The 19,414-nt window shown below is 64.4% G+C and overlaps 1 protein-coding gene across 1 annotated transcript in view; it reads right to left on the reverse strand.

Annotated features, from left to right (window-relative positions):
* Window positions 1-1,702: 1,702 nt before the first annotated feature.
* Window positions 1,703-19,414, reverse strand: part of WNT6 (Wnt family member 6) — a 30,939-nt gene continuing 13,227 nt past the window's right edge. Inside the window, exons 2-4 of the mRNA XM_037912906.2 lie at window positions 15,471-15,691; window positions 4,876-5,177; window positions 1,703-2,164 (exon numbers count right to left, since the gene is read on the reverse strand). Of these exons, the coding sequence (XP_037768834.1) occupies window positions 1,703-2,164; window positions 4,876-5,177; window positions 15,471-15,691 (985 nt within the window). The remainder of the gene's footprint in view (window positions 2,165-4,875; window positions 5,178-15,470; window positions 15,692-19,414) is intronic.

The following is a 19,414-nucleotide window of genomic DNA, read 5'->3' on the forward strand; positions in this document are numbered from 1 at the left end:
TGGGGGCTTCTCCCTTCGCCCCCAACACCGGCCGCAACAGGCCATTGACCATCCCCAGCATGGAACTGCCCATTGACCGGCCCTGCAGCCATCTAGGAGGGGCTGGCCAGGCTCCCCACCCTGGCATCTCCGCCCCCTCAGCCATCTGGCCCATCTCTGCCCCACTGCCCACTCCCTGCTGCCTCCCGAGCCCAGATCACTCTCCGTCAGGCGCGGCAGGAGCGTGACCCTCCCATGCGTGGGCCCGGAGCATGTGGGACAGTACCAACCACTGCCAGCTGGGTCCCGATGCCTGGGCAGAGCCGGGCGAACAGCTGAGTGGGACGGGTCGGGGGCAGGGCCAGCAAAAATTGTGACAAACCGACGTTGGTTCACGTCGAACTGAATCTGAACTTGGTCAGAATTTGGGGAGGGGTCAGAAAAATCCCTCACAAGGGGGGAGGGTCCTGGAGCCTGGAGATCTGTGCTGCGGTTTTACAGCCCCACGGCCAAGCCCTGCCAGCCCGGGTCCACTGGCACCGTCCAGCCACGGGCATCTCATTGTAACGCAGATGTACCCTGAGCGACCTAGCGGCTGGACTGACGGTTATAAAGGGGGCAGGGGGCCGGGGCATGCAACGCAGAGCCTCAGCTACTTCCGCTGGCCGTCTTCAGACGGTCCTGGGGGGCCAGAAAGTGCATTTCCCTCGAACCACCGATGGGTCTGAAAAATCTCGCCCGGGTCCAGGCCTGGCTCTGCTGCTAACTCTCCAGGCCGCCTTCGAGCAGGTGGCTTTGCCTCGATTCCCACCTCGGGGCAGCGGAGATGGGGGGAGCTCCTTGGCTGGAGGGGGCGCAAGCTGGCAGCGGTACCGGCGATCAACACCCCCCTTGGAAATGAGCCAGGCCCCGGAGTGAGGAGCTTGGCAGGAGTGAGCTGAGGCCTGGGCTCGTTACAGGGGGGGCCTGACTTGTTTGCTGCGAGTGAAAGATGCACCTCGAGGGGCGCGCCGGGTCCATGCCGCCTCGGAGGGGAGAGCGCCCCCTACTGAGTCACCCGCGCCATTCCCTGGAGCATGGCGCTCCCCCCCCGCGGGCCCCCTGTGGCTTGGGGCTCAGCATGGCTGCAGGGGGGACAGAGCCCCCGGGACTAATCAGCTTGAGTGAGCGGTTCGGGGGGAGCCGCACCCAGGAGCCGGGGCAGACGTGGGCTGGACCAAGTGTATGTTCAGTTCATGAACCGGCTGGGCCCCGAACGAATCTCCCTTGCGGGGTGTGGCGATGTGTGGGTGCCCCCGGAGAAGGTCCCCTCTGGGGCACGGCCGCGGCTGGCTGCCCCCCAGCCAGCATCCCCTTCTGGGGTGCGGCCAAAGCTGGCGTCCCCTCCGCAGCCCTGCTCCAGGAAAGGGGGCAGGACTCTGTTTAAATATCTTTATTCGTGTCACCCCCGTGCCCGCGGAGCCCCCGGCCCGGTGGCAGCAGGGGCCCGAGGAGGCAGCCGGGAAGGGGCAGCCCGGGCGCCAGCCTGGCCTGATGCGGGCTCGCTGGGGAGCGAGTCCGGCCTCCTCCCCGCTGAGTCTGTGTACGTCGCCCCCCGGCGCGGCCCGGCCCCCAGGCCTCGGGGCCCCGGCCGGCAGGGCGGGGCGCGGCCAAGCCCCTCCCCGGGGGCTGGACGGAGACCCCCCCGGCGCCCGGGGCCGGCCCCGCGGGGCCCCCGGCCGGCTCAGAGGCACAGGCTGAGCTCCTGGTGCACGTGGCACGTATGGCACTGCACCACGCAGCACCAGCGGAAGCGGCAGAGGCAGCTCTCCTCCAGCACCACCGTCTCGGCCCGGTGCCCGCGCCCGCAGCACAGCAGGTCGCAGCCGCTCACGCCCGGGGCCGTGCCGTTGCACACCCGGCCCCGCGTGCCCGGCGAGCCCGTCTTGCGGTTGGCGGCGCAGAAGTCGGGCGAGTCGGCCGAGTAGACGAGGTCCTGACGGTCGGGGGGCTTGAGGCCGCGGCCCACGGGCAGCAGCGTCTTCCCGTCGTTGGCGCCCATCACCTGGCAGGCCCCGTTGAAGCGCTGCAGCAGGCGGTCGCCCACCTCGCGGAAGTGCGGCATCTTCTTCCAGCAGGTGTGCAAGGTGCAGGAGCCGGACAGGCCGTGGCACTTGCACTCCGTCCGCATGTAGCTCCGCACAGCCTGGGGGAGACAGGGCCGCTCAGCGGGGCCCGGCCCCGGCCCCCCCGCCCCGCACTGGGGTCCCCTGCCTGGCCCCCTGGCCCCCGCCCTCCCCCCGAGCCTCTCCTCAAACCCCACCGGGATGCCGGCCCCCCCAAAGGAGGGGGGTGTACCGGGTGCTGGACAGTGCGGGGGGACAGGAGTGTCCGGGGGGGGGGGCCATAAGGGCAACTGGACCCAACCTCACCAGCCACCTGCCAGCAGAGACTGGACCAGTGCCCACCAGAGCCGTCCCGGGGCGCGGCTGGGGATGGGCACCGGGCCAGGGAGAGCTTGGCAGGGGGCTGGGCACGGGCAGTGCCCAGGCAGGTCACTAGGTGAGCCTGATTTGGGAAGAATAAAACTTGGTTCTGCAGCAAGGGCCGGAGCAGATTTGAGGCAGGGGGGTTTAGAACTGGGGTGGGTGTCAGGCTTTCCAGGGCCGGGCAGGCACCCTGCCGGGGGGGGAGGGTCATGGGGGAGGGAATTGTTGGGGGTGGGGGGGGAAGGTGGGTGTGTGCTGGTGGGTGTCAAGCAAAGGAGCACCTAGGTGTGGTACATGGTGCAGGCTTGGCGGGCAGCGTGCGGCTGTGCCTGGCAGTGCAGTATTGGAGGGCCATCGGGTTGGCACTCAGTGGGCAGCGTGGCCGGGCAGCGCCGTGGCAGGGCGGGGGGTTGGCACTCAGTGGGCAGTGTGGCAGGGCAGGGGGATGGTACTTGGTGGGCAGCATGGCTGGGCTGTGGCAGAGAAGGGGGGGAGTGTGGTTAACAGGTGCCCTGCTCATTGGATGGGGTGGGGTGGGGAGGACGGGGTAGGGGGGCCGGCCTGGCGGTGGCAGGGCAAGGGGGTGTGTGGTTGGCAGGTGCCCTGCCCGTCGGGTGGGGAGGACGGGGTAGGGGGGCCGGCCCAGCGGTTGCAGGGCAGGGGGAGTGTGGTTGGCAGGTGCCCTGCCCGTCTGGTGGGGAGGACAGGGTAGGGGGGCTGGCCCGGCGGTTGCAGGGCAGGGCAGAATGTGGTTGGCAGGTGCCCTGCCCGTCGGGTAGGGAGGACGGGGTAGGGGGGCCGGCCCTGCCCGGCGGTGGCAGGGCAGGGGAAGTGTGGTTGGCAGGTGCCCTGCCCGTCTGGTGGGGAGGACGGGATAGGGGGGCCGGCCCGGCAGTGGCAGGGCAGGGCAGAATGTGGTTGGCAGGTGCCCTGCCTGTCGGGTGCGGAGGATGGGGTAAGGGGGCCGGCCCGGCGGTTGCAGGGCAGGGCAGAATGTGGTTGGCAGGTGCCCTGCCCGTCGGGTGGGGAGGACGGGGTAAGGGGGCCGGCCCGGCGGTGGCAGGGCAGGGGAAGTGTGGTTGGCAGGTGCCCTGCCTGTCGGGTGGGGAGGACGGGGTAGGGGCCGGCCCGGCGGTGGCAGGGCAGGGGAAGTGTGGTTGGCAGGTGCCCTGCCTGTCGGGTGGGGAGGACGGGGTAGGGGCCGGCCCGGCGGTGGCAGGGCAGGGGAAGTGTGGTTGGCAGGTGCCCTGCCCGTCGGGTGGGGAGGACGGGATAGGGGGGCCGGCCCGGCAGTGGCAGGGCAGGGCAGAATGTGGTTGGCAGGTGCCCTGCCCGTCGGGTGGGGAGGACGGGGTAGGGGGGCCGGCCCGGCGGTGGCAGGGCAGGGGAAGTGTGGTTGGCAGGTGCCCTGCCCGTCCGGTGTGGAGGACGGGGTAGGGGGGCCGGCCCGGCGGTGGCAGGGCAGGGGAAGTGTGGTTGGCAGGTGCCCTGCCCGTCGGGTAGGGAGGACAGGGTAGGGGGCCGGCCCGGCGGTGGCAGGGCAGGGGAAGTGTGGTTGGCAGGTGCCCTGCCCGTCGGGTAGGGAGGACAGGGTAGGGGGCCGGCCCGGCGGTGGCAGGGCAGGGCAGAATGTGGTTGGCAGGTGCCCTGCCTGTCGGGTGGGGAGGACGGGGTAGGGGGGCCGGCCCGGCGGTTGCAGGGCAGGGGAAGTGTGGTTGGCAGGTGCCCTGCCCGTCGGGTGGGGAGGACGGGGTAGGGGGGCCGGCCCGGCGGTGGCAGGGCAGGGGAAGTGTGGTTGGCAGGTGCCCTGCCCGTCGGGTAGGGAGGACGGGGTAGGGGGCCGGCCCGGCGGTGGCAGGGCAGGGCAGAATGTGGTTGGCAGGTGCCCTGCCCGTCGGGTAGGGAGGACGGGGTAGGGGGCCGGCCCGGCGGTGGCAGGGCAGGGCAGAATGTGGTTGGCAGGTGCCCTGTCCGTCGGGTGGGGAGGACGGGATAGGGGGGCCGGCCCGGCAGTGGCAGGGCAGGGGGGAGTGTGGTTGGCAGGTGCCCTGTCCGTCGGGTGGGGAGGACGGGGTAGGGGGGCCAGCCTGGCGGTGGCAGGGCAGGGGAAGTGTGGTTGGCAGGTGCCCTGCCCGTCGGGTGGGGAGGACAGGGTAGGGGGGCTGGCCCGGCGGTGGCAGGGCAGGGGAAGTGTGGTTGGCAGGTGCCCTGCCCGTCGGGTAGGGAGGACGGGGTAGGGGGCTGGCCCGGCGGTGGCAGGGCAGGGCAGAATGTGGTTGGCAGGTGCCCTGCCCGTCGGGTAGGGAGGACGGGGTAGGGGGGCCGGCCCGGCGGTGGCAGGGCAGGGCAGAATGTGGTTGGCAGGTGCCCTGCCCGTCGGGTAGGGAGGACGGGGTAGGGGGCCGGCCCGGCCCGGCGGTGGCCTTACCAGGCGCCCGGCCTCGTTGTTGTGCAGGTCGATGAGGGTGCGGATGTCGCTCTTGCCCTTCTTCCGCTTGGCGTCCATGAACTGCCGGGACTTCTCGTAGCCGAACTCCACGTCGTCCCCGCAGCCGCCCCACTCCCAGGTGGAGCCCTCGGGGCCCGGGCCGGCCGTGGGCAGCGGGGGAGCCCGGCTCCGCGTCCCCTCGCAGCTGCACTGCAGCAGCTCGCCCATGCTGCAGGCCTGGGTGACGGCGTGGCTCACGCCGGCCGCGGTGATGGCGTAGACGAAGGCCGTCTCCCGGATATCTGGGGGGGGGGAAGCAGCATCAGCCGGTGGCCCCCGGGGCGGTGGAGGCAACCTGCCGGCAAGCAACGCGAGGGGGCGCTATGCTGCAGGGGGCACTGGCTGGCGGGTACCCCTGGGGGGGGATTTTGCCAGGGGCTGGGGCGTGACCACCCCTCCCGGCTCGGGCAATGCCACTCTAACCCTCCCCCCTGCCCTGGCATCTCCCCTTCCTCCCCCAGGCTGCCGTGGGCTGTGCAGCGGGTACCCTGTGCTGCCCCAGAGGTGGCTGTTGGTCTCCTGTCACCGGGGGTGTGGGGGGGGGTCCCTGTGTCTGGTTTGCAAAAGGCTCTGCCGGGAGAAATAGGCTTGGAAAATGTAACACCCCCACCATGAGGCCTCCCTCTGCACGGGGGCTCACTGGTCACTCTCGGACCTCGGGGGGGGGGCAGGGGGGTTCTGTGGGGCAGGTGGGGACAGGGGCTCGGGGTTGGGGCTGCGAGGCGGGTTGCACTAATGCTCTGAGGCAGGATGGCAGCTGGGGGGATGCTGCAGCTTGTCCAGCCTGGCCAGGTTCCCTTCACTGTCCCGGAGCCCCCCCACCCAGTCCCTCCAAGGAGGGTTAACCCCATCCCCCACCCCAGGGACACCTCCTGGAGCCAATGGGGGGGGCATAGATCAGAGTCACCAGAGACTGTCCCTGTGTGCAGCACCCCAACCACAGGAATCAACGCCTCTCTTGCCCTCCCACCCCAACTCCCTGAGCCCCCAAAAGCATGGGTCCCCACCTCGAGCTAAAGGCAACTCCCCATTAGTTACAAGCAGTACAGGGACTTTGACCCACACTGAGCGGTGCTGACTGCAGCCAGTAGAGGGCAGATGCGAGTAGCTCAGCATTGTGTCAGTGACGGCTCTGAGCCCGCAGGGGGCGCCAGGAGATCCCGGCAGCTAATGCCCCAGATGGCCTCAGCTCCCCCCTGCCCCAGAGCTGCAAAGTCTGAGAGTCCAACTGGGGGCTGGCGGGGAGGTGACGGAGCTGGGGAGGCCCCACTGGGGCCCATCTCCCCCTCCTGGGGCACGTGCCAGGCTGCCCTGCCCGGTGCCTCCCCATGGGGCGATGCTGGGGCGCTCACACCCCCCCCCCTCACTCTCCCAGCAGCAGCCTCCACCCTGCGGGATTATTTCTTATGAGCGTGTTCTCCCCATCTCTGCTCCGGGACACGAATTCCAAGCATCCTTCCCCTGCCCGGACCTGCTCCGGCAGCCCCAGCGAACGATTCGAGCAGCATCACCCCCTCGGCTGCGGCTCTGGCACTGCGGCACTTACCGCAGGGTTTGGGGCCCATCCAGCGCTCGGCAGGGCCCCCAGCCCTCCCTCTGCAGCCCATGTGGGAGCCCAGCTCCTGGCCCCGGGGGGCTGTGGGGCCTGGCCACGGGGGGCATTGCACTAGCCCCCTGGGTCCTCGTTCAGGATAGCCACCCCCATCGGGCCAGGCGATGCCCAGATGCCCAGGGAGAGACCAGCCCTGGGCTAAAGACGACGTGCTCGGAGACAAGAGAGCGGGCTAAGAGGGGCACCGCTGTGACGGGCGCAGGCCGGGGGCGTGGGGTAGTGGGAGCCAGGGGAGGGGATGTGGTGACAGAGTTGACCTGCCTCGCAGATGCATTTGCACTGGGCCTGTCACCATGGCATCTGGGCACAGAGCACCCAGCAGCGGTCGCCCAAGGGGATCAGAGCCCCCAGACTCTGCTGATCTCAAAGCAGGGGGTGCCCCCTCACTGGTTTCCAGACACCAAGCTGCCTACACTTGCTGCTCCGCGCCTGGGTCTCCACTGTGCCGTCTCATACGGCCAAAGGGCCGGTCCTGTGCCTGCTAACGCAGAACCTAGCTCAGGCGTGGGGCAGACCCCTCAATGCAGCAACTCTGCACAGGACCCAGGCATCCTGGTGAGCTCCCCACAGAGTGCTCTGCGTCCAGAAGGACATAGGAAACGTGTCCTGGAGCCGGCGTCACCTCGGCACATGGCATCAGCCAGACCAGGACCCACCTGGAGGCCCCACGTCCAGGACGGCGCCTCATGGGAAAGGGCTCGGAAAAGGGCGCCCAGCAGGCGAGGGCTGGAAAACCTGCCCGAGAGCGAGAGCCGCGCCGGCTCCACCTGGCGAGGTATCCAGGAGAAGGCTGAGCGGTGACTGATCAGCATTCAGAAGGACCTGCCCGGGGAGGCGATCTCTGACAGCTGATGCTTCTTTGACCTAGCAGATGAAGGGCTAACGAGACCCAGCAGCTGATGCTGGCATTGGAAAAGGTTCAGAGAAGAGCAACTAAAATGATCAGGGGTTTGGAACGGGTCCCATAGGAGGAGAGATTAAAGAGGCTAGGACTTTTCAGTTTGGAAAAGAGGAGACTAAGGGGGGAGATGATAGAGGTCTATAAACTCATGAGTGGTGTGGAGAAAGGGGATAAGGAAAAGTTATTTACTTGTTCCCATAATATAAGAACTAGGGGCCACCAACTGAAATTAATGGGCAGCAGGTTTAAAACAAACAAAAGGAAGTTCTTCTTCACGCAGTGCACAGTCAACCTGTGGAACTCCTTGCCGGAGGAGGTTGTGAAGGCTAGGACTATAACAGGGTTTAAAAGAGAACTGGATAAATTCATGGAGGTTAAGCCCATTCATGGCTATTAGCCAGGATGGGTAAGGAATGGTGTCCCGAGCCTCTGTTTGTCAGAGGCTGGAGATGGACGGCAGGAGAGAGATCACTTGATCATTGCCTGTTGGGTTCACTCTCTCTGGGGTACCTGGCGTTGGCCGCTGTCGGCAGACAGGACACGGGGCTGCATGGACCTTTGGTCTGACCCAGTCTGGTCGCTCTGATGCTCTTATGCTAGAGCGACTCAGAGTCGACGTAAGGTGCAAATGTTTAACGGGGACAGAAGTTACCCGCTGGACCCCCTGGCGGCCTGGGCTGGGTTCCCCATCCCTTGACGGTGTTCCAGCAACACCGGCTGTGTCTCTAACGGCTCGGCGCTAGTCGGCTGCCTGCTCGGGGGCGGATGCAGGGGTTCCAGGGGAGCTCAGCCATGCTGGTCCCACGGGGCCCCATCCCAGAGTCCTGAGCTGGCATTTCTCATCCTTCTGAGCTGGGACGTTCCCTGTCCTCCGGGGTAGGGCCCCGGCACCACCGCAGCCCCCAGAGCTGCAGGTCCATGCTCCTACCAACGGGAGAACGCCACGTCATTCCCGGTGGGAAAGCTGGGGTGTGGGACAGGGCTCCCACCTCTCCCCTTGGGAGATCATGGCAGGGGCAGGAGGGCAGGGTGGGTTCCTCCTTCTCTTCCCTGTCCCAAGGCAGATCCACGGCCCCCACAGGGCTGGAGTGGGGGTCACAGCACAAGCCACTGCCCCTCACTGCTTCCTACAAGAGCCCGTGGGAGGGGAGGGCTGCTGGCTCGGGGCTGTGGCCAGGTGAGGCCATGTGGTGGACACAGCGGCTGACCAGCACGGTACATGTGCATGGAGCAAAGGCAAGGGTGGGCGCTGCATTCATCACGGGGGTCCCTGCAGTCCCGCCTCAGAACCAGAGCCGGCCTGGCCTTCCGAAGTGGGGTCACGGGCACATTTAGTGCCCTGACGCTTGTGGGGATGGGTCTTTGCTGTTCCCTGGGACAGCGCACGCCTCCCTCTGAGAACTTACTGGCCTCAGGGCGGGTGGGAATGGGCATTGCCTGAGAAATCTGGGCACTGGCCCTGCTGGGATAAATGTCTCCAGAGCAGGGAGCTGCCCCAGACACATGCAGGATGCCCCAGCCCCTTTGCAGCAGCTGGAGCCCAAAGGGAAGGTGGGCGTCTCATTGGGCGCACCCGGCAGTGGCATGCACAGGCCCGGGTGCTCCCGCGGTTTGCTAGGTGGGGTAGCCCAGAAGTGCTGCTGCGGCCCTAGGAAGTGGCAGTTCCCAGCATGCAATGCTCCGTGCCGATCCAGGCAGCCCAGCCGCACTGCATGCTGGGACACGGCATCTCCAGTGTTGCCCAGGGTGTCACTGTGCTGCCCCCAGGGCCCTCGGGGCGTTCTCAGAGACAGCAGGAAACGCCGCCTGCCTGGTCCAGAGCTCCATTAGCTCGTAGCACTACAGGGCTTATGACACACAGTGGAAGCACTGAGTCCCACCAGTAGAGGGCAGTGGCTGGACATGCACCTGCAGCTCTCCTGGTTCCTGGCAGTAGGGCCAGTGTGGGCGACAGCTGAGCTGCAGCCAGGGGGCACTAAATTCCCTTGTGCCCCCCCCCCCAGCTGGGCACAGGTTGGGGCTTTTATGTCCCCTAGGGTGGCCGGGGGTGGGGGTCCCACATGTGCTCGGACAGGCCCGACACAGGGCCAGGGACAGCCACGCCCCACAGGGCCAGGGCAGCCCAGCGTGGCAGGGGGCAAGCGCCCCCCAGGTCCGGCCATCCGCGGAACACCGCCCGTGCAGCTGCCTACATGACACTGGGCTCTGCAGGCGGGGGGTGGGGAGTGGGGGGACAGACTTGGCTACAGCTGGGCCAGGCACCAGCCAAGGGAAGGAGCGAAACTACATCCCTAACCCCCACTGCCCATCCCAGTGCCCCCTCCTCATGGCAGATCCCCCTGGCCCCCCCCCTTACCCCCGTGCCCCTCTCCCGCAGGCTGCGTGCAAGCTATTTGCAAGCCTCCCCCGCCCCCGGTGCCCTCCACGCAAGCGCATGCAGGGAGTGGCGTGCGGGGGGGAGGGGGGGACATGCCACCTCGGGGCGCAGTAAATCACTGCCAGACGCGGAGGCATTCTTGAGCATTATTAAGCCCCACGGTGGCTGGGAGCACGGGTAATTGGCTCATTACAACACGGGGAGACATGTCCCGGCAGTAAACCTTCGGCCCTGCTGCACCGTGGAGCACTAACCGGCGCCCCCGGGGGCCTGCACCGTGGCCTGGCTCTCACCCAGGGGAGCGGGCGCAGGGAGGTCGGTTAATCACTCCTTGGCTGGCCGGAGGGGGCGGCAGTGCTGGGGGGACGGACTTCTGCAGCTTCTTCCCGGCTCTGGCAGGGCTTCAAGCAGGAGGCAGGGGCCTAGCTGTCCTCCTGGGGGCAGCAGCTTCAGCACCCACCCGCTGGAGGGGGTAGAAACGCTGCAGCAACTGCTTACGCCCACCTCACCCACCAAGGAAAGGCAGCCACCTCTGGGGTGGATTCCGGCAGCTGATCGTCTGTGCAGAGACACTGCCTAGCTGAGCAGGGGCTGCCCTGACCCAGAGAGAGGAGGTGGTGGGGCGCAGCCTGGGAGGCCAGGCTAGGGTCCGTATTGCTCCAAACCAGCCAACCTCCCTTGCCTGGGGGATCCCTCCTTCAGTGAGGAGCCAGGATTGGCCCCGGCCTGAGGGCAGGACCCTGCTGGGCTTCCCCAACACTGCCGCACAGGCTGATCTGTGCCCCACTGTGACGAAGTGGGTCTGTTCTTAATGTTTCCTCTGAATAGTGTGGGGGTGCCTCAGTTTCCCCTATATAGTTCTTGTGTGTCTGGGTGGTGGGGTAAGGGTGTATGATCACTGCAGAGCCCTAGAGGGCAGGTGTGTGCAGGGGTCTGGACACAGACAATGGGTGACACCCTGTTTCCTGGCAACTGATGGCCTGGGCCCTTCCCCCGTTCAAGGTGAGAGCTAAAGCGTTGGAGAACAAAGGAATCCGGTGACCTCCTGGCCCGGGAAAGGGACAAAGCCCAGAGGAGGAGGGGCTGGAGGGAGAGGCAGTCTGGGGCTGGCTGGGACACGAAGTGAAGTGCAGACGTGGTTGTCTGGCTCACTGCCCCCCAAAATGGACCCAGCTGAGGGGTCCTGTTCTCTGCACCTGCAAGCTCTGTGTTAAACCATGTTCCTGTCGTCTAATAAACCTCTGTTTTACTGGCTGGCTGAGAGTCACGTCTGACTGCGAAGTTGGGGTGCAGGACCCTCTGGCTTCCCAGGACCCCGCCTGAGCGGACTCGCTGTGGGAAGCGCACGGAGGGGCAGAGGATGCTGAATGCTCCGAGGTCAGACCCAGGAAGGTGGAAGCTGTGTGAGCTGTGTGTCCTGAAGACACAGAGAGGAGACTGCCCCAGAGTCCTGATTGGCTTCATGGGGAGCAGTTCCAGAGCATCACCCAGGGACTCCGTGACAACTGATGGTAGCGGTGGGATCTACTGCACCCCGTGGACGGCGCTTCCTGCAGTAAGTGACTGGGGAGCAGTAAAACGAAGGGGGATTGACGGGGACCAGGCATGCTGAAGATTCAGAGAGAGATGGTTTCAGGGGGCGGTTAACCCCTGGAAGCGTGTGACCAGAGAGAAGGACTTTTGCAGTAACAGGGTCCCCCGGGGGATTGCAGCGAGTGGTCCCAGGGGCGGAGGAGTTTGCGGCTCGACCCTGGCAAAGAGGTGGTGACCTCGAGAAGGGCTGGCACACTAGGGGTTCTCCCTGGAAACCGTGGGGAGCTGAGAGCACACAGGCCTGTGAGTCCACAACAACTTGGGAAGAGCGGAGTGATGGTCTGTCACCGTCTCCTCAAGAAGGACATTGTAACCCTGTGCAAAAAGAGAGGGTTGAGCATTGGAAAGTTCACCAAAGCACAGTTCATTGTGCAGCTGGAGGAGGATGACCGCTCTAAGGAGCAGATTCCTGACCCCAAATGGGGCTATAGCAGGATCTGGGAGCAGCTGGAGTGGTAGCCAGGCATCGCCAAGACTCCTGTCCCCGACCAGACGGGGGTCTTCACGATCGGGTTCCCCATCGGGGGATCGGAGACGGACGGGATTGGAGCTGAGTCCGAGAGAGCAAGAGGACTGTGAGAGACAGCGAGAGCCCGAGAAAGAGCTGCAGAAGCAGCAGCAGCATGAACTGGCGGTGGTGGAGCGGAGAGGCCTAGGGGACCTCCCAGGGGTGAGTGGGGATAGACCCCGGGGTGCCAGTTCCACAGGGAACCTCGAGACTAAATTGCTGCCCCTGGTTAAGGGGGGGGGGGATGTGGATGCCCAACTCACTGCCTTTGAGCAGGCTGGTGATTTGAACCAGGGGGACCCTGCGGAAAAGCCCCGGTGTCTAGCTCCCTTGCTGGGTCGCAAGGCCATAGACTCCATCAGCCAGATGGGTGGGGAGGTGGACAGGCTTCCACTCCTGACCCCAACCTCTATGTCTGTGTGGAGTTTCCTGGGGCCAGGCCCCTCAGACCCTCAGTGGGAGTGGAAGGTGAAGGTCAATGGGGAGACATTCCTGGGGTGGCGAGACCCTGGGACAGAGAGAACTGTTGTCAGGCTCTGGGTGGTGCAGCCTCAGATGCTGAGGGGCTGGGTGAGCTGGGTGAGGGTCCCAGGGACGAAGCCCCTCGCCCTGCCTATGGCCCAGATCCCTGTGCAGACCCAGGAGGGGTGGGGCTGGCTGGTTGTTGGGGTTCTCCAGGATACCAGCTGCGAGACCCTGGTGTGGGGTGACTGTGTCTCTTTGGGACAGGATCCAGGCCCTGCTCCGGTAACTGCCAAGGGTTTGAATTTGAATCCAGGGAACCAATCGGTGGAGAGGGAAATGGTCAGTGAAAATGCAGATGACCTGGCTGGCAGCAGGGAGGAGCTGCTGGGCTCAGGCTACCTGCCTGCCTGTAACCAGACCCCTGGGGCTGGGTGGGACAGAGAGATGCTCCCCGCCCCCTTTCACACCGGAGAAGGGGCTCAGGCTGGCTCTGATGCAGTGAGGAAAGCAGCGAGCTCGCTGCCTACCCCACTGGGACAGCAAGGGCAGCGCTGAGCACAGGGGGGAGCTGAGACCCCAGCTGAGTCGGGGGAGACACAGGCAGGGCAGGGGATCTGTTGGGAGTGGCAAGGTGCTTGGTAAGGAAAGTTTGGATGAGCCTAGGCAGCCTTGTGAGCTGATGGCTGTGTCTAGTCAGCAGGGTGGGAAGGCGAGGAGAGTGGAAGATGAGCGTCCCTGGACCTTACCTGTTAGCTGGGTGGAGAATTGTGACCGTGAAGGAAATGTGCCTGTGTCTGTCAGGGGTATTGACTTGCCTCTGGAGGGAGCTACCCTGGTCTCCAAGCAGTTGTCTGTGACCAGCCTTGTGTGCTGGGACCAGGGGAAAGAGATCCCAAGCTGGGTGTCTGGGAAAGGAGAAAAGTGTGTCCGGCTCTTCTTTGTGTGTGGAGCAGACAGAAGGGGCCTTTCAGCCTGTGACGGTTGAGGGTCGTGCAGTTGTCTCAGAGCTAGTTCTGGATTCAGCTAAAGCCCAGGAAGGGAAGGGTCCTAAGTTTGAGTCTGCTCGAGAGAACGGCCCTGTAACTAGGTCACATCCAGTTAGTGTCTATGTAAAATCCCAGAGACCCAACAATTCTGGTGCTTGTATTTTGCCTGTTGCTAGTGTGTTGTTGGGAAAGGGTGCAGCAACTCTGTCTAATCAGGGTGAGATCCTAGCCAGGGCACAAGGAGAGCATGAAGGTGATGTGATTGTGTTACCTACTGAGGGTGTGGAAACCTGTAGCAAGAAGGAAAAGATTCCTGAACTTGTGGGTGGCAAAGGGAAGGAGAATGCTTCTGACCTTTTATCTAGGAAGTCTGTCAGTTTGCCTGAAAGGGGATTGTGTAGGAATCCACCGGATGGGCCAGAGGTAATTCTGGATGTAAGGGAGACCCAGAAAGAGTCTGTTGTTGCTCAGGAAAGTGTTCCTCTAGAGCAAGCCCTAGGTGAAGAGGGTCAGAGCAGAATTTCTGTGAGGGGTGAATTGTTGCATAGAAAAGCCCTAGGGAAAGGAATCCTCATGGAGTCTTTGCAAGCAGTTTACTGCAACTGAAGGGTGTGAAAGTGATTTAATCAAGAAAGTTCCAGTTCCTAACAGCCAGAAATTTTCTGTTGTGAATGGATCCACTGACTTTCCTGTTGAAAGATCCAGTGTGGATAGCTTTGAGAAGGTCTCAGATGAAGTGAAAGCTGTTAAGAAAGTTAAACAGTCCTATAACCAAGTGGCTGTGTTTGGCCAGCTTGTTGGGGAGAAGACCCAATCCCAGTTTGATCCCCTGGGGTTTTGGGGTGGCCAAAGGGCACGGGCCGCATAAACTTTCCCACATGCGGCCTGCGATCGACCACCCCCGACCTAAGGGAGGGCGTGAAACTGGAAGGGCCTGGTGTAACTCCTACCAAGGAATGGGAGAGATGCTGGGGCATCCATGGGAACGCTGGTGGCTTCGAACTTCCCCAGGTCACCAGCTAAAGTGACCCCGCTCAGTTCGATCTCCAAGGGGGGAGAGATATGACGAAGTGGGACTGTTCTTAATGTTTCCTCTGAATAGTGTGGGGGTGCCTCAGTTTCCCCTATGCAGTTCTTGAGTGTCTGGGTGGTGGGATAAGGGTATATGATCATTGCAGAGCCCTAGAGGGCAGGTGTGTGCAGGGGTCTGGACACAGAGAATGGCCCACACCCTGTTTCCTGGCAACTGATGGCCTGGGCCCTTCCCCCCTGCAAGGTGAGAGCTAAAGGGTTGGAGAACAAAGGAATCAGGTGACCTCCTGGCCTGGGAAAGGGACAAAGCCCAGAGGAGGAGGGGCTGGAGGGAGTTTCAGTTTGGGGCTGGCTGGGACATGGAGTGAAGGGCAGATGGGGTTGTCGGGCTCACTGCCCCCCAAAATGGACCCAGCTGAGGGGTCCGGTTCTCTGCACCTACAAGCTCTGGTTTAGACCATGTTCCTGTCGTCAAATAAACCTTCTGTTTTACTGGCTGGCTGAGAGTCCCGTCTGACTGCGGAGTTGGGGGGCAGGACCCTCTGGCTTCCCCAGGACCCCGCCTGGGCGGACTGGCTGTGGGAAGCGCACGGAGGGGCAGAGGAGGCTGAATGCTCCGAGGTCAGACCCAGGAAGGGGGAAGCCGGGTGAGCTGTGTGTCCTGCAGACAGGCTGCTCACAGAGAGGAGACTTCCCCAGAGTCCTGCCTGGCTTCGTAGGGAGCAGTTCCAGAGCATCGCCCAGGGACTCCGTGACACCCACGCACACAGCCCCCTCTGATACTGACTCGGAAACTGACGCACAGGCTGATCTGTGCCCCACACACACAGCCCCCTCTGAGAGCCTCCAGACAGGTGGGGACCCACTTCTCCCTCCGCCGTGGGGCTTGGCCCCCTCCCTTTTCCCTTAGGCTGGAGCCCCCGCTCCGATTCCCCAGCCCTCCGTCTCTAGGCACCGGCCAGCCCCTCCCGCAATAGCACGGGGGGGGGGAGTTTCCAGCTGTCCTCAGGGTTCCGGGGGGGAGCCTGGCCCCAGGGATCGCCTTGGCCCGCCAGCCTTACCCTGCTGCAGGATCTTGCCGAAGTACTTGCTGTGGCTGGTGCAGTTCCAGCGGCGGAAGCGGAACTGGTGCTGGCATTCCCGCACCCCCAGCCTGGCGCCCTTGGCCACCTCCTGCACGATGTCGGGCTCCGTCTGGCACAGCTCCGCCTGCTTCCCCGCCAGGCGCTTGGTCTTCCGGCAGATGCTGTTGGGGTCCATGACCAGGGGGCTGCCCACTGCCCTGGAGAAGGGAGAGAGCGGAGGAGGCCAGCGCTGTAGCAGCTGGGGCACCGGGGAGCCCGCTGCTCCCCAGCGGGCTGGCGCAGGCCCTGTACCACAGCCCTCCTCAGCCGAAGCCTGATGCCCCCCGCGGCCTGCCCTCCCCACCAAGGCCCTTCCCAGGGTGTCCACTCTTGGCTCGTACTGTGTCACCCACTGGCCCCGCCGCCTGTCTGCACTGTCTCTGTGCCCCTTGCCATGGGGCTCTCTGTGCCGGGAGCCCTGTCCCCGAGCCCACCTATGCCCTCTTCTCCCACAGCGCACGGCCAGGGCCTCATGGGACCGCGAGGAGAGCTGCCTCCTCTCCCCAGCGTCAGTGGGTGCTGCTGGTGCCCTGTGGGTACCCACGGGCAGCCAAGAGCCCAGACGGACCCTGAGCCTCTGAGCCCCCTCGACTGAGGCAGGGGTGGTGATGGCTGGGGACGGCACATCAGCGAGCTCCCGTCTTTCCCTTGGGGCAGCCTGGGCTGGTCGCAGCAGCTGCTCCCCTCCAGGCGCTGGGCTCTCTGGGGAAGCCGGGCACTGGGGAGGGGGCAAGGTGGAGCTGAGGTCCTCCAGATCTCTCCAGGGAGCCTGCCACCCAGGTGCCGAGCACGGTGGCGGGATGGGATGGTGTCTCCAGGGCCCCGCCGGGGGCAACTCTCACAGCCTGGGAGCAGCTGCCCCTCGATGCGCTGGGGGAGCTGCCGGACAGGGGGTGGGGGCCTGGCCCTGCCAGGTCCCTTGGCAGCCCCTCCCAGCCTGTTGTGCCAAAGGCTGCTGGCAGGACTTGCAAGCCTTTGGCCAAGCGACCAGCCCCTGGCTCCACGAGCCCAGCTCAGCTCCAGAACGAGCCCCGAGAGACGCAGGAGGCAAAGGAGGGCCCTGCCTCCATGCAGCTCACACCAGTGCCAGAACTAGGGGCGGGGGGCGGCTCCAGAGCGTGCAGGGGGTGACTCAGTAGGGGGCGCTCTCCTCTCCGGCTCATGCTGACCCCAGTGCCCCAGCATGGTGCCAGGGGGCACTGGGCTGACGGCAGAGCCCCGTGGTAAGAGAGAGAAAATCACTCGCTTATTTCTAATCTGCCCCTGTGCCTGTGAGGTCAACCGGCCCCTGAATTCTCCTGCCCTATGCTCCTGTGTACTGTCCCTGCATAGCTGATCAGCTGCCGGAATCCACCCCAGAGGTGGCTGCCTTTCCTTGGTGGGTGAGGTGAGTGTAAGCAGTTGCTGTGGTGTTAGTGGGCCAAGTAGATGCCGGGAGGAGTGACAGATACTGTAGAAATATCAGCGACTATTGCACTGCCGTTGCAACCCCGCGAGTGAGGGCTCCCCCTCTGCTACGGGTCAGTCTGGGGGGAAGAGGGATGGGGGGTTGAGCAGGGGAGAGGGACCGTTGTGTGGCTGGTGTATTCTGTACACACGAAAATACTGTCCAGCTCTGCCTTATCAGGACACCCTGGTGGTTTCAGGCTCTCCTGGCCCACCAGACACGGGTCCAAATCCAGACCTGGTGTCAATCCTCCCAGGTCACACCGCGTTACACCAGGAATGACTCTGCCTCGACTTCCCCCACGATCCAAAGAGGGAAAGCAGCCTGCGAGGGCCTGATCCTGTTCTCACTGAGTGGGGTGTCACTCCGGAGTCACTGCAGTGCAGTTCTCCTTGTTCTGGGTTCAGACAGCACCTGGCACGCTGGGGGCCTGGTCTGTGAGTGGATCACGGATCAATACTCGTTCATAGCCGTGCCCTGGATTGTCACCAGCGTTGCTGAGATCTACGTCTGGCCCTGCCCCTCTTGGCAGAGCTCTGCAGGGCCGTGCGCTCGGACACAATGCCGGCCAGGCCCTTCGCCAGGGCAATGCAGCGAGCAGGGCACGCTACAGGCAGCCTGGCTCAATGGCTAGTGCACCAGGCTGAGCATCAGGAAAAGTGGGTTCTAGTCCCAGCTCTGCTTGTGGCAAGTCCTGTCCTCTCTCTGTGCCTCAGTTTCCCCTCCCACTCTTTGCCTGCCCGGTTTATTTCGCTCCCGAGCTCTTCGAGGCGGGGGCTGTGTCTCGCCGGGTGGCTGCACAGCATGGGCACCGAGGTGCTATTACAACAATGTGCTGGGGGCAGGCACTTGTACCCCCCTGCAGAGCGGGGCCCGGCTGAGCCCCGCCCTTGATTCCACGGCGTCTCAGCCCGGGCCCAGGGTGGGCAGTGCCCGGGGCGGGCTGCAGCGTGCCGCACATTCTTGGAATGTCTCCTCCCCGGGGGAGGGAGGCGCTTTTGCAGCAGGGGCTGTTCTCTGTTTACCTTGTGGGAGAAGAGCCGAACGACCTTGCCCGGTGATAAAGCCCCAGGAAGACCCCTGGCTGCTTGCCAAGTTCCTCCCCAGCTCCCAGGCTTGCCTCCCGATGCCCCACCATCAGCCTCCAGCGACAAGGTCAAGGGATGCTGCAGCCCGGGTGTGTGTGAACGGGAGGGATCAGCCCGGCCTTCTGGCTCCTGATACTACAGCTGCCCAAGGCGGGGGCCTTAGGGACGATTTATTATTATGATTTATTATTGATTCTCCTCCTATGAGGGTCAGGACCAGAGGGTCTTTGGGGTGGGGTGGGGGGTGGAATAAGCCGATTGTGGCAGCTTGGAATCATGGTGCCCATTGCACACCAAGCAGCAGCCTGGGGTCCGACACGGAGACAGGCACGGGGGGACCCCCGACTGTCCGCCCCAGCCCCCAGCTCTGGTTTGCTGCCCAGCCCTCTGCCCTCAGCTCCTCCCCAGGTCCTGAGAGCGGCCCCACAAACCAGTCCAGGCCTTCCCGCCCTGTGTCCAGAGTGGGAGAATCTGCCCACGGTAGAACCGGGTTGGGAGGATTGGATTTTTGTGGGTGAATGTTGATAAAAAACGTCGATTTCACACAACTGGCCAGTAGACCTTGAACTTCACCAGAACAAGTCTTCACCATCCACTGCCATTAACTAGTCCTGGTTCCCCTCCTTCCCCCCGCCCCCGGCATTGTCCGACCCTCTGTAACGTCCCACAGCCCTGCCAGTCTGAATCGATCACAAATCAATACCAATATCGCTCTTCAAAATTACAAAGAGAAAAACCAAACTCTGCCCAGCCTGTATCTATCCGAGGAGGGTCCGGGGGTCAGTGGGGTGGGGAGGGGTAACCCTCATTCATACAATATAGGGCTTCCCCCACCCTACGGCTGGTCTCTGTTCCTGCTAACGCCATCCTTTCAGCGCAGGCACGAGAGACTCCTGCTCTTAGATGGAGAGGTCCCAGGTTCGATCCCCACCGACAACCCACCCAGGCGGGTGGCCGCAGGGTGGAGAAGACGGGGACGCCCGACTACAGACGACCCCGGATTCCCCCTCCAATCTCTGCCTCCCCCATGGACTCTGAGCCTTCCTGCCGCCACGCCCATGCCCGATAAGCATCACGGCTGTGTCCCGGTGGGCTCTGGCTTCCCAGCCCCCCCCCCCCGCCCCCCCCCCCAGTCACCCCCTTCTCTGCCGCCAGCAGGCTGAGCTTGGATTGCCACCCGGCCCATGCAGCTGGGCGAGGCGTCCCGAGCCGGCTCAGCCCCATCCCCTCCGGCAGGGATCGGTGCACGGAACGATTCCTCGGCCGCAGAGAGAGAAAAGCCCCATGGGGGCCCCCCACATCCAGGGCAGGGCTGGCCCTCTCCGGGGCTGTGGCCAGTCCTGGGC

This window comes from Chelonia mydas, chromosome 11 (genome assembly GCF_015237465.2).
Source record: "Chelonia mydas isolate rCheMyd1 chromosome 11, rCheMyd1.pri.v2, whole genome shotgun sequence".
NCBI lineage: Eukaryota > Metazoa > Chordata > Testudines > Cheloniidae > Chelonia > Chelonia mydas.